This window comes from Diabrotica virgifera, chromosome 2 (genome assembly GCF_917563875.1).
Source record: "Diabrotica virgifera virgifera chromosome 2, PGI_DIABVI_V3a".
In the NCBI taxonomy this organism is placed as follows: Eukaryota; Metazoa; Arthropoda; class Insecta; order Coleoptera; family Chrysomelidae; genus Diabrotica; species Diabrotica virgifera.
This window is the reverse complement of record NC_065444.1, coordinates 249047980-249062901: the sequence shown is the minus strand read 5'-3', so window position 1 is coordinate 249062901 and position 14922 is coordinate 249047980. Positions and strand designations below refer to the sequence as shown.

Sequence of the window (14922 nt, the reverse complement as noted above, 5' to 3'; positions counted from 1 at the left end):
GGATACCAACGTCAGTGGTTTTATTGTGGTTTAATCCCATTACTTTACTATACGGCATGGAAGCGTGGACAATAAAACAGTCTGAAATCAAAAAATTTAACTCCTTTGAGATGTGGTGCTACAGGAGAATCCACAGAATATCGTGGACTGAAAAAGTAACTAATATAGAGGTGTTACAAAGAATGAAGAAAGAATGTGAAGTCATAAAAACTGTTAAAATTAGAAATATTCAATATCTGGCTCATATAATGAGGGGCGAGAAGTACGTATTACTTAGGTTAATTATGGAAGGGAAGATACAAGGGAAGAGAAACCCAGGACGACGCAAAATATCCTGGCTAAGAAATTTGAGAGAGTGGTTCGGTTGCAGCTCTTTAGAATTATTCAGAAGTGCGGCCAATAAAATTAAAATAGTGATGATGATTTCCAACCTCCGATAGGGGAAGGAACCTGAAGAAGAAGAATCCCAGCTAAATATAAATATCCATTGTTTGTCCATTTACTTTATTGGAAGTCCTTTCACGATAGCATTAGTACCAATAATATTGGTAACGGCAAGTCTCCTATTTGCCAATACAAAGGTGCCTACATTATGTAAATGTATTTTTCAGATTAGCTTCAAAAAATACGCTATTGCAACATAGGTGCTACTGTAACGGTTGTTACAACGACAACGATTGTCAACGGCTAGTTTCCATTTCAACAACCTACCACTACCATTGATGTGCGCTAGAGAGGGAATACCAGCCAAAAGTATAAAACTCTGTACTGATCAGAGACCACTGATCTTTCCTGTACTTGACGACAGGGCCGCTGCCAGGAAAAAATTTAGGGAGGGTCAAAATTTTTAAGTCGCTTTTCTATTCTAGAAATGAATGAAAGAACAAGAAAAATTTATATTTTAATAATCATATATAATACAAAAAAAAATAATCGGTAAATACAAACTGTAATCTCCTTCGATCTTGACCAAATTTATCAATAACCTTGTTTATAAAATTACGTTTATTTTTAATGCCATTTGTCTGTGTACACTTAACAAACACAAACCAGATAATCTATCTTCTGATATACTTGACCGTAACCAGGTTTGAACGCGTCGCATGGTGCTGAACGATCTTTCAATGGTAACACTCGTTGGCGCCAACGCTAAAAATATATTTACCGCCTTTTAATTGATGGGAAAAATGTACTTTATGATTTAGAATTTCTTGAAATCCTAGGTTTTCATCAATTCTCTTTGCTTTCCAACGTTCTATCCACGTTACAATTTCTGCTGCAAAGTTTTCAAGATTATATTTCTGAATTGAGACGGATGTGGTTTATCTTAAGCTGTAATTATCCAGAGGGGGTCGGCGGACCCTCCCTGACCCCCCTTACCGGTGGGCTTGACGATCGAGAATTGATCGATCGCTTTTGTTCCTCGCCTGGGTCGAGTATTGATCAACCGCTTCAATTCCACCTCTCGCCTAGCTGAGTATTGATCCGCCGTTCCCTTGATTTTTGGGTATTGGCTGAAGATCGTCCTTTGCCTTACCCATCCGAATGCCGCTAATATTTATTTTGATTTCTTCCAACGTCAGACTGCAGTCTGTTGATTTTATTTACGACGATCCGTTTATTTAAAAATCTGGACATCTCGAATCTAAAGAACACACTGCCATGGTTACTTAACCTTTCGGTGCTCGCGTCAAGTTTTAAGACATAATTGCTCGCGTGCGGTCTGAGATTCCGCATGTACAAAACGCTTGTTTTTTGTTCAAGGAATTTGAGAACTCCTGCTAGATAAAATAATACAATCAAAGCCTTGATTTCTATTAAATCTGTGTTTTTGGCATCTGTTTCACGTTGATAATGGTTCCCGGTATACTTTGATGTGTTTATTTGTGCACTCGACAATTCTATTCAACATGTTATCAGGAAAAACGTAGTTCCAAATTTATAACTTCGTTTTCAAATTCTTTAGTGACATCTTTCCACCAGGTAGATGTTTTATTAAGTTCTCTGCCCTAGTTCTACCGTGCCTGGATATAAAATATTTGACCCATAATGTATTGTTTCTGTCATTACATATAGGAGTATGAATTTCATGCATATTATTTTCTTCTCAAGTATTTTTTTACAAACTATGTATTTTTAAATAAAAGCTACTACAATTACCTTTCGAAATGTAACCCGTTGTACTAGGTGAACGACAAACGCGACAATGCTACACGACGCGACGCGACGCGAAAATATTAAGTAATGGTTGTATTTGTGTGTGGCCTACGTTTTCGGATTAATCAGTCTACGACAAGACGCGACGAAGTGCGAACTTGTTTTGTTCGCGACGAGACACGACGCGCGACGCAATGTGGCATCCCAATGATTTTATCAATTCAAATTATGCTACGCAATAGTTTATTAAATGGATAAAAACTAATAGTAACTATATAGTACCAGTATTTTCTCATTAACATACCTTAAAGTCAGTAAAAGCCTCTCCTCAATAGAAATTGGTTTTTGAAAATTACTTATTGACAGTTGAATACTGGGTTTAACAGGTGAAATAATATAAACCAAAGTGCTTGGTAATAAGCCACAATACGCTTTAAACCAACGTGGATTATTTTTCTTAATTTCGAATATAAATAATGATGAAACTCTCGAAATTTATTTCGCTCTAAATATAATATAAGTGTTTAAAATATGAATTTTCTAGTAACACTGCCGTATATAGTATATACTTCCCCATATTTAAGAATAGGAATGGATTGACATTGTCACGTTTGTCCTAGGTTGAGCGATGGAAAGCGACGCGATGCGACGCTACATAGGCCACACGTCGCGTGAATTACTGGTCGCATCGTATCGCAACGCATTGCGTCGCGTCGCTTCGTTTTCCGTCGCTAACCCGTTGTCCTGGGTGACCGACGGAAAACGACGCGACGCGATGCGATGCGTTGCGATGCGATGCGACCAGTAATTCACGCGACGTGTGGCTTATGTAGCATCGCATCGCGTCGCTTTCCATCACTCAAACCAGGACAAACGTGACGATGTCAATTATTCATTCCTATTCTTAAGTGTGGGGAAGTATACGGCAGTGTTACTAGAAAATTCATATTTTAAATACTTAGCTAAAAAATTCCATAAACGAAAAAGAAAGACAACAAATGTCATATATTTAGAACGAGTTAATTTGGAGAGTTTAATCATTTATATCCGAAATTAATAAAATAATCCACGTTGGTTTAAAGAGTATTGTGGCTTATTCACTTTCGATTATATCATTGCAGCTGCTAAACTCAGTATTAATAACTGAGCTATCAATAACTATCAATAAGTAATTTTCAAAAACCAAATTCTATTGAGGAGAGGCTGTTACTGACTTTAAGGTATGTTAATGAAAAAACACTGGTACTATATAGTTATTATTAGTTTTTATTTATTTAATAAACTATTTCGTAGCATAATTTGAATTGAAAAAAGCAATGGGGCGTCACACTATGTCGTGTCTCGTCGCGAACAAATCAAGTTCGCACTTCGTCGCGTCTTGTCGTAGACTGATTAACCCGAAAACGTAGGCCATATACAAATACAACCATTACTTGATATTTTCGCGTCGCGTCGCGTCGTGTCGCGTTGTCGCGTTTGTCGTTCACCTAGGACAACGGGTCACCTAGGACAACGGGTTACAAAAAACAAGAATATAAAAGTAATCTTCATCCCGCAAGCTTGATACACCAATGCTCGCACACTGTCAGTCCGGATAAATGAATACTGACCGAACAAGCGAACGTTTCGAGGGAAAACTTATATTATTGCAAATCAACACCATTTAGGAGACTACTAGCACGTACTTAGGGTGAGAATAGAACAATAAGGTGGAGGTGTAGGTCGCGGTGGATGCTACTAGTTAAGTCGCGGTCGATGTCGACAGCACATAGCAAGGAGGTCACCTGCGCTGTCAGTCCAGCTAGAACCACTATCAAGTGAAGTAGTTTAATGAAATTTGAATGACAAAAAGACTGTGCTTTTGCGATGTTATGTCAGTCAAGTGATGATAGTGATGAAATGTCAGCTCTGTAAATAATCAGGTCCTCCTTCATATTTCAAAAATTTACTGAATTTAAGTACGTTAGAAATATAAAATAAACTGAATACAAAAAAGGGATTATATAAAAAATATCAACTCAGATAGCGCAGGTAATGACTACTTGGCTTCGAACTGACAATCACAGGGAGGCATCCTTTTAGGCTGCGCAGTAGACATCTGTGTAAAATAAACTCATTTTATTTTCAAAAGCATCGATGGAAACCTCCTGGATGGCATCGCGCTAAACATCCACCGCGACTTACCTGTTCTGTTCTCTTCCATTCACTACAATGTGCTTGTTTTATATGGATATTGACATCGACCGCGACCTCCACCTCCACCTCCACCTCCACCGCGACCCACTTGTTCTGTTCTTTTACCCTTAGTTGTTCGACTGCGAATGAGGGAGTTATGGTCAAATTTTTAAAAGGGCGAAGTGAGAGTCCGCACGTGAGCTCTGGAAGGTTAAATGTACCAAAATAGGTACATCTATTTTTGTCAATTCACCTCTTTTGATAAGTTAATATAAACAATTCATTCGATATCAACGATTAATTCTTAACTAGCAAAACATTGTAAACTGTACCTTTGTGTGTGTGTTCACAAAGAGGGGATGGCATTAGATAAACTTTTTGCCACAGATATTTGAAAGTTAAAGATTGAAGATGTCGTATTAAATTTTTATTTTAGAATCTTTAAGAAATTGTATGATAATAGCATTAATAGTTTTGGTGTTGAAGCTTAGTAGGTGTGAAATATTCAGCGGTAAACTTACATTCCGCTCCTGAAGTCCAGCAATTAGTGCTTTCGTATGGTATTTATTAAGGTCACAATTAAAGATTATATGATTTAAATTAGGGATGGGAAAAACCTACCGGTTTAAACCTAGAACCGGTTTTTTTACTTCGCAGTAACCGGTTTTACCGGTTATATTTTTGTCCCGGTTATAACCGGTTTTCTCTTTTTAAAGTAAAAACCGGTTATTAGGTTTTTATGGTGATTAGGATTAGGTTAGGTATTATTTTTTATCCCAATCATAATTATTATTCTCAAGTAATTATTCCCAACAAAACCATAATTCAAATTTTATTTTATTTTATAAATACAGAAGCAAACTGAAAGTGCAATCTCACATCAGCCAGAAGCAAGTTATTTTTATTATAATATTTCCTTGAAAAGGTATCTCTAATCATAATATTTACATAAGAAGTGTCTGTTTGAATTAGATGCAAACATCATTTATTTTTCATACTAAACTCTTAACTCTTGACATTGAAAGTGGTTGAATGACTTTTTCTGATTACCAAAAATAATGCTCTGACTATGCATATCGTATTACTGATTACGAATACGGATCTCCAAGAATTTCGCTACGTTTTCAAAACGATACACGCATACAGGAAGTATTAAATGAGTTAAAATGTACCTATTCTACAAATATATACAAACGTGTTAAAAGTAATACATGATAATTTTTTTTGATGGTAGTAAAAATAAAAGATACATTGCATTATACAATTTAGTTTTAAGTAAAATATTTATGTTGATATTATTATTTTTTAAATCCCATTTCAAAGAGTCTGGGAAATTTTTTATAAGTTGAAATGGTTGGGGAATTTTTTAAGTTTGGGAGGAGAGGAAAATTGGTGGGTATTTTAGATAATAAATAAATATATTAATTAATAGAATAAAATGGTTTTATTAAAAATTGTGTTTTATTTATATTGATATTGATGTTCTTTCGATAGTACTAATTTTGATCATATTGATATCGAGTCGAATGGAGTATCGCAAACTAAAGTGCATTGTAAATGTAACTTTGTAACCTATTGGATTAAAAAAACCGATAATCGGTTTTTCCAAAAACCGGTATTTTTCGGCCGGTTATAACCGCCAGGTTAAACCGTAAGCAAAAAAAAACGGTATAACCGAAAACCGGTGTTTTGTCAAAAACCGGCATCCCTAATTTAAATCTGTAGTAGAGTAGTTATCACATGAACAGAGATAGTTGATACGCATTCCTATTTTAGCTAAATGTGCAGGAAAACTGCCATGGTTTAATCTTAAGTGACTTAGGGATATGGAATAAAATCGAGTAACGTGATAATCAAATATATTATGTGGGATATTTTGCGGAAGTTCTGGGTAGATGTAAGTGTGTGAATTCCTCGAAGTTTGTACAAACTTGAGCCAAAGAGTTCCCATTTCTTTCTTAATTTTTTATACAATTCTGGAATGTAATCGCTGGAGATTGTTAAATCTACTATATCATGTAAAGTTGCTGAAGTCATTGCTATTTCATCCACTATCTCATTTTATTTGATTCCAGCATGCCCTTTTACCCAGATAAAGACCAAGTCACTGCTATTATTTTTAAATCGAGCTATTGTCATTTTAATACGGCATAACAACTCATTGTTGTGTTTTTTGTTATTGGCTGTGATATTTCCTCAAGAGAGCAGATAAAGAATTTGATAGTATAACCGTGTCTCCAAAGTTCTGTTCAACCGCGTAAGTTAGAACTCTTTCAATAGCATAAAGTTCGGCAGTGAAGAGAGATGTAAATTTAGGTAGTCTAAAAGAATTACCACTTTTTTTATTAGAAACATAATAAACTGTACCTGCTACAAGTATTCCGTACATTCTAGTTCGCTCATGAGTTGGCGCCCAACATCCAAGCAAGCCATGCACAGATGGTACTATTACTCCTTGGGATAGTCCTTGTATTACCCTACAAACTGCTACTCCTTCTATACCAATTTTAATTGCCACGGTTGGTATTAAAAGACTAGCGAATGAGTTCATGAACATGGCAATTAGGATAATGTACTTTCCGCCAATTTTTGTGCTTAATATACCGGTGGGTAGTTGAGGGACTACGTAGCCCCAGAAAAAGGTGGAGAGGAGGATGTTTGTGTTAGTCCAATTATAAATCTGAAAATTAAAAAACGATTAGTATGTAAGAGAGAACAAGATGAACAGATGACCTGAAGCGGGATATGTCAAAATTTAATGCGAACGGCTCAAGACAAGGATTTGTGGGGTGAACTACCGGAGGCCTACGTCAAGCAGTGGACAAGTATAGGCTAAATGATGATTATGATGAGTATGTTAGAGTATTCAAACTAATGCTTCATTCTAGCAGTGTCATTTTGAAGTATTAGTTTACTCAAAATACCTTCAAGAAGTTGTTTTGTACTAAACTAAAAAAATTATACAGGAACTTACAGGTACATCAGGATTTGGTGAATTTTGTTGAGTCATTGCTACCAAAGACACCGAAAAACCAAATCTTGTTCCATATACTATAATGGCCAAACAAAACAGAAAAACGACTTGTAGGTGTCTTATACCAAATGCTGGTCCTAAAAAGTAAATTAAAGATGAAAAATAATACAAGTTGAGCACATACGTTTAAAGTGCGCTTCCTTCACTGTGGTATATCTAATTAAAAGAAAACGCCCTGCATATGTCATCGTGTCCAGCTTTCGACATCCTTTATGAGGTCTTCCTCGGGGTTTCTGGAGTCTTAGGCTCTCGAGTCCCCAGATTCTACACTCTGCACTACTCTCTACAGCAGGGTTCACCAACTAGCGGACCGCGGTCTGCATCCGGACCGTGAGCTACTTTTGTGCGGACCGTCATTAAATTCATAATATAGCGTTTGGCAATTTTGAAAATGTTTTAGTAATGAAATTGTATATTATGTTTGACATAACTTATGTGTGCATCTCAGCTAACAGATGAATATCTCAACTCCTCAATGAGAATCAGTTGCACCAAACTGTGACCAAACTCACTCCAAACTTCAGACAGGTTGTACATAATAAAGAATGTCATTTTTCTCACTAATAATTTAATTTTGTAAAATGTTTTCCCTTTATTGTTATATTTATTATAATGATTAATTTTGAATTCAAGTAAACTCGAATATAAAATTGTCATGTGCGTTTTTTTATATTCATTTCCTCTCTACTATATAGTGCAGTCACTGAAGGTTTTCACCTCCGATTTCGTTGAACCTACATCGATTTTCATGAAAATTGGTGAGTAATTAGAGTATACCTCAAGGAATAAAGGTGACATGATGCCATTTTGCGCTTTTACCCTGGGGGTGGATGCCACCCCTTCTCGGGGGTGAAAATTATTTTATTTAAAATAACCCCATAATTCGATAGAGGGACAAATGTCAAGCAAAATTTGTTATATAAAGTTATTAAAATAAATCAACGCTTTTTGAGTTATTAAACACCAAAAATTTTATTTTTTCGTAAAAAAATGCATGTTTTAAATCGGTTTTTCACGTATAAATCAAAAACTATAAGCTTTTACAAAAAAGTTATAATAACTGAAATTGAAGCTAATAAAAATTTAAATACATTCCTTACATAAACAACTAAACTAATGTTCGTTCAAAGTGAGTTATTGGCAATTGAATGCGTATTTTTTTCGACGAGTACTCAAATCTAAGTATTCAAGCTTAAATAACGGGAAAACGATGCAATATATAAAATATTCCTGCTAAACATTTGCCAAAGTACTTTGGAATACCTATCAAATGAGCTTCAGAACATGGTAATAGCGCCAAAATTAAGCAAGTTACAATGAAAATAAAAGAACCGTTTAGAATTTTTTAGGAAATAGTGAAAAATAAAACGTAGGCCATTTCCACAAAAATTAAAATTTATAATAATCCTTACAAGAACTTCTTTATATTAGCATAAGTAATGTGTTCCATAATTTTGACCGGTTTAGAATGCATAATTTTGAAAAAAAAGATATAATTCAAAAAAATCATAATTTTTAAAATTATTGTAATTCTCATATCCTTTTGATAATAACTCCAAAAATACTCAATATGCGTAAAAAATTATATATAACCAAATTTTAGTTTTTTCTGTGCCAAATATTTTAGCTGTTTTACTATTTCTATAGGGTAAAAAAGAACCGAGATAGAAACGTTTAAATCTTAAATTTTGCTGTGGGAACCATGCAACCGGGGTCATTTAACCTTTTATTTTTTAAAAAAGTAAGGGGTTTAGAAGATTAGGTTCAACGTGCTTGGAATAAACTTTCAAACAGTTTTTAGATGAACCTGATATTGTAAACACGAACGAAGTTATTAAAAAAAAAATAACATTTTTTGGAAAAATTTTTAAAAGATAAATTTAAAAAAAAATTTGTAACATAAATTTTAACGGTATCAACATATTCGGGGGCTCATTTGATAGAAATTTTTAAGTACTTTGACAAATGTTTAATAAGTTTATGTTATAAAATGCATCAATTTCCCGTTATTTCAGCTTGAATACATAGAGTTTTTTACTCGCCAAAAAAAATGTACATTCAATTACTTATAACTCACTTTTAGTTAACATTAAAAGGTTTTTGTAGTAAGGGGTTTATTTCATTTTTTATTAGCTTCAATTTTGATATTAATAACTTTTTTGTAAAAACTTACACTTTTTGAGTTATAGATGAAAAATTGGTTAAACACATGCATTTTTCTCAAGAGAAATTAAAATCTTTGATCTTTAATAACTCAAAAAGTTTTGATTTATTTTAATAACTTTATATAACAAATTTTGCTTGAAATTTGTCCCTCTATCGAATTATGGGGTTATTTTTAATAAAATAATTTTCATCCCCGAGAAGGGGTCGCATCCACCCCCAGGGTAAAAGCGCAAGTTGGAACCATGTCACCTTTGTTCCTTGAGATACCCTCTAACCACTCACCAATTTTCATGCAAATCGATGGAGGTTCAACGAAATCGGAGGTAATAGCTCATATCCACCTTCAATGACTCCACTAATATGTTAAGTGGGAGTACTTTTCAGGTGTACATGTGATTAAAATAGTTTTCAGATTTAATAAGTTTGCAATAAACAGCTTGCATTGACTACTAATGTAGAAAAGATTATAATTTATTTACAATTTCGTACTAAGTATGATTATTTTTAATGTAAATTTTTGTTTTAATAATTGGATTTCAAGAAAGTTAATATAACTATGTACAAAATTGAAGATGTCTAAAAACTTGAAAAAGACGTTATTAACATCCAAACTATAAGTTCCTAACTTTTAAAATATTCTCAATAACAATTTACAATACCTCTATGTTACTGATAATTTATAACATCAAAACAATACACAATAAATTTATATTTTATTTATTGTACCAGGAAAGTATCCAACTCTAGAGTGGCCAAACAGCAATGGGATATTATTAGGTTTCCTTTCCATATTACTCCATGTTGTGAGGCCGCTTCCGTATGACAAATTTTCTGATTCGTTTTTTTTTGTGGATTCCTGTTCAAAAATGTCCCCTTAAACAGATCAGAAGGGACCCGGGATGCCGGGCAAAACAATATTTTATACAAATTCAAAATTACCCTTTAGCCCCGAAAACTGTATTTAAAAAAAGTCTCTTGTCATTTTTTCAAAAATTGATAGTTTTCGAGTTATAAGCGATTTAAAATCTGAAAAATGTGAAAATACCTACGCATTTTCGAGGTCTGAAAACTCATATGTAAATTATTAGTTTTCAGGTTGCCAAGTGCCTAAATTGAAGTTTATAAATTCAATTTCAAGATTTTAACGAGTAATCGGGGCTTACTACAATATAGACCGTTGTTTTATAATTAATAATTATACGAGTCTACTCGACTTTTAAGCCACCGCACATCGCAATTTATGGTGCGCCTCTGTCGCACTTATTATACATGTTATACGTAGGTAATGCGAAAAATGCCCAACAAGTACTTCAGATTTATTAAAATTTTATAATTTATTATTAACATATTTTTTTCTTAATGATTTATTTATTTATTTAATTAATTATTGCCAATGTGCTAATTAAATACGCCAATAAAAACAAACGGTCAAAATTGAAATAAACCCCGATAACTCATCAGACTATTGAAATTGAATGTTTAAACTTCAATTTAGGCACTTGACAACCGCAAAAATAATAATGTACACATGAATTTTCAAGCTTCGAAAATGATTATTTTCGCATTTTTCAGATTATAAATCGCTTAAAACTTAAAATCTATCAAGTTTTGAGAAAAATGACAGAAAATCAAATTGTTTAAGATGACCCAAAAATGCTAAAAACATATTTTTGGGAGCAAAAAAGGTGATGTTTTGGATTTATTAAAAAACTGTTAAACACAATCTCTCCCTAAAAATTTCGCACTGCACTTTTCTGATTTGTTTACCGAATTGGAACAACTAGAGAGGTAGTGTTAACTCCGGACCCCGGAAGTGTCAAAGGCTTTCGAAACGAACACTCAGATAATATAATTGGTGACCCCTGCTCTACAGTACTCGGTGTAAAAGTATAAGGATAAGAATTTCATACATGTACAAATGTCCATCTTCTTCTTCTACGGTACTACAGCCCAAATTGAGCCTTGGCCGCCTGTATTTTTTGCCTCCACCCTTGGCTGTCTGTGGCGCCTCTTCTCCATACACGGACTCCTAAAAGGGCTTGTGTGTCGCTGTTTACTGTGTCTTCCCAGCGCTTTCTTGGCTTTCTTAACCGGTCTCTTTCCCTGCATTCTAGCATTCAGTGCTCTTTTTGGTTGCCTATCCTCTCACATTCTTATCACATGTCCGGCCCATTGCAATCTTTGTATTCTAATGAAGTCTGACAGGGGTGCTTCCTTTAAAGTTGATAAAGTTCGTTGTTGTATCGACTTCTGAAGATTCCGTTTTTCCTCACAGGTCCTAGTATTCTCCTCAGTACTTTCCTTTCGAATGTATCGAGTTTGTTTTTGGATGTCTTTTTCAGGACCCAGGCTTCACTGCCATAGCATGTTAAATGTACATAGCAACGTTAATTGTCGGTATTGTATTTATTAGATTCTCTCTTATTAGTCCTGACGCCAGTGGGAGTACAACGGCCTCCTTAATTCAGATGGACTTACCCAAGTTTTTTATGTATTTTGACCCGTAGAACACGAATTTTTTGGGTAACAGTCGATCCGGATGTCGATAAGATTGTTATAAATAAAGAACTTGAGGAATCACATAACATCGATTTTTTGCAAAACAAAACATGTTTTTGTATTTTTTGGTTCATTCTAAACAAAAAATGATTTTACAAGTTTTTTCGTAGGATGCATAGTTTTCGAGATAAACGCGGTTGAAATTTAAAAAAATCGAAAAATTGCAATTTTTGAACCCGAATAACTTTTTATTGAAAAATAAAATAGCAATTATGGTTACCGCATTTGAAAGTTCAAGTCAAATTCTATCGGTTTTGACTACTTTCATTGCTAAAAATTAATTTTTTTTATTGTTAAACAAAGCTATAAACACATAGTGATTAAATGATGTTTTCAATGCATTTATTTAAAATCGAGTGAGTAGGTGCGCATATAGACCATTTCTACGTAGATTACGTACATTAAAACGCATGCATTGGGAACGGGAAACACTATATGTTTACTGCTTTATTTATCAAATAAAAACTTAATTTTTAGCAATGCAAATAATCAAAACCGATAGAATTTGACTTGAACTTTCAAATGCAGTAAGCAGAATTGCTATTTTATTTTTTAATCAAAAGTTATTCGGGTTCAAAAATTGCACTTTTTCGATTTTTTTAAAGTTCAATTGCGTTTATCTGGAAAACTATGCATCATACGAAAAACTTGTAAGGCCATTTTTTGCTGAGAATCACCCAAAAAATACAAAAAAAATGTTTTGTTTTGCGAGAAATCGCTGTTATGTAATTCCTCAAGTTCTTTGTTTATAGCAATCTTATCGACGTCCGGAACAACTGTTACCCAAAAAATTCGTGTTCTACGGGTCAAAATACATCAAAAAAACTTGGGAAAGTCCATCTGAATTAAGGAGGCCGTTGTACCCCCCTTGGCGACAGGACTATATCTAGTTTTTTGTATGTGGGTACTATTATTGGCACCTTCCAATCTTCCAGGATGTCTTCATTTTTCCATATTTTATTCATTATTTTTATTATTACTTGTTATCCATTTGACTGATCCATTTTTCCCAAGTTTTTATAATTTCTGCTGTTATTCTATCCACTTGTGCTTTTTCATATTTCAACGCATTTATAACTTCTTCTAGTTCTTTTAATATATCATTTTATTCTTCATTAATGTCGTTTTGGTTTATACCCGTTAATACTTCTTCAAAATGTTGTTTCCATCTTTAAACTATTTGTTTTTTTTTCTATTATTAATGATGCTTTTTTATCTTTAATGGCATATATTTCCTGTTTTTTTTTGTATCTTGTTTTCATCTTCAGGCTTTTGTAGAAAACAGTCTGAAGATTTCAGTAGAAAATCTGATTTTGGTTACTTATGCTATTTTATCTCATTTTATCTTCGAATTTTTCCCAATTATCTCTCTTTGCTGCTGTGTGCTTTGCTCTATGTTTACCCTTTTTCTTTAATTTTTAATCTTATTGTAATTCACGTTTGTTTTATGTTTCACATATTGTTTCCATGCTTTTCTCTTCACTTTTACTTGCTCTTTATTTCTTTGTACCATCAAGCTGTCGTGTTTCTTTGTTGAATCTTTCTTATTTCTTCCACATACTTCATTAGCTTCCATCAATAGTAGATCCTCATACTTGTGCCATTGGTTGTTTTTATCATTACTTTCTTCAGTTTCTTTTATTGTTCTATTAACTTTTCGTTTACTTTGTTCTCAAATATTTTTGCCATTTCCTTGTTTCTTGGTTTAAATTTTTTATCGCCTCGTTTTTCATTGGTTTTTTCTTTTCTGTACTAGGCTTTTCCTTCTTTATGGTTTACTTTATATAAGAACGCAAATATACGTCTGTATTTTATTTTAAAAATTAGGACTACATTAAAACTATATAAGACTGTTTTATTTTCTAAAATATGATGCTGTAATTATTACGTATTCTAACATTTATTAGTTCTTTCACTTACCTTTATCGATTTCTGTACTCTTGTTGTCTTTTAACGCTTTTGTCTCCATTTTCAAATTCAATTCTCTACTCTACCACAAAGGAAAATCCATAAACAAAATTCTTTAGAGGAATGAACTTTTACACTTAGTGTGTAGCTCGCGAATTTAATTCATTTATCTGAAAACGGGCTCAAAACAAAATTGTAATATGTATTAATAACATAATACCTTAGTCTATTGTATTTTGTCTATCACTTACACGAAACAATATAAGAAGATGACGTTTCCAGTTTATTTACAATGATTGTTATCAAAGTTGAATCGTTTGTTGTAGCTATGCAAATATTATGTCGGGTAAATATATTAAAAATTGAAGTAAAAATATTATGCATGCGTTAAATATTTGTAATAAAAAATAATGGAAAAGAGAAATATTTAACTAAGATGTGGAAGTAAGAAATTTCTTTTTCTTTAAGTTCCATCTCAGCGACGGAGGTGGGCAATCATTATAGCTATTTGGACTTTAGAGACGAGAGTTATTCAATTCCCTATTCAGTAATATAAACATTGACATGATTATTTATACGGGGTGTCCATATTTTTTTTTAATTAAATTAATTGAGAGAGAAAGAAGAATGTTTGTAATTTATTTAATACATTCTACTGCTGTCAGAAAACAGAAATGAATGTTTATTAAACAAATAAACAATACTTTTCACTTAAATTCAATGTTCAAGCTGCCACCCATCTGCCTCTTGGCAGTTTGAACATTGAATTTAAGCAAAAAGCAATATTTATTTGTGCAATAAACTTTTATTTCTGTTTTCTAACAGCAGTAGAAGATATCTTGAATTAAATAAATTACATACATTCTTCTTTTTGTGTCAATGTAATTAAAAAAAATAATTTTTGGACACCCTGTATAAATAAT

At 33.2% G+C, this 14922-nt stretch overlaps 1 protein-coding gene across 1 annotated transcript in view; it reads right to left on the bottom strand.

Annotated features, from left to right (window-relative positions):
- The window catches only part of LOC114326531 (putative inorganic phosphate cotransporter), a 36197-nt gene extending 21964 nt beyond the window's left edge, over window positions 1-14233 (bottom strand). Inside the window, exons 1-3 of the mRNA XM_050644437.1 lie at window positions 14012-14233; window positions 7307-7443; window positions 6700-7012 (exon numbers count right to left, since the gene is read on the bottom strand). Coding sequence (XP_050500394.1) covers window positions 6700-7012; window positions 7307-7443; window positions 14012-14060 — 499 coding nt within the window. The 5' untranslated portion in view covers window positions 14061-14233. The remainder of the gene's footprint in view (window positions 1-6699; window positions 7013-7306; window positions 7444-14011) is intronic.
- Between the last annotated feature and the right edge of the window lie 689 nt (window positions 14234-14922).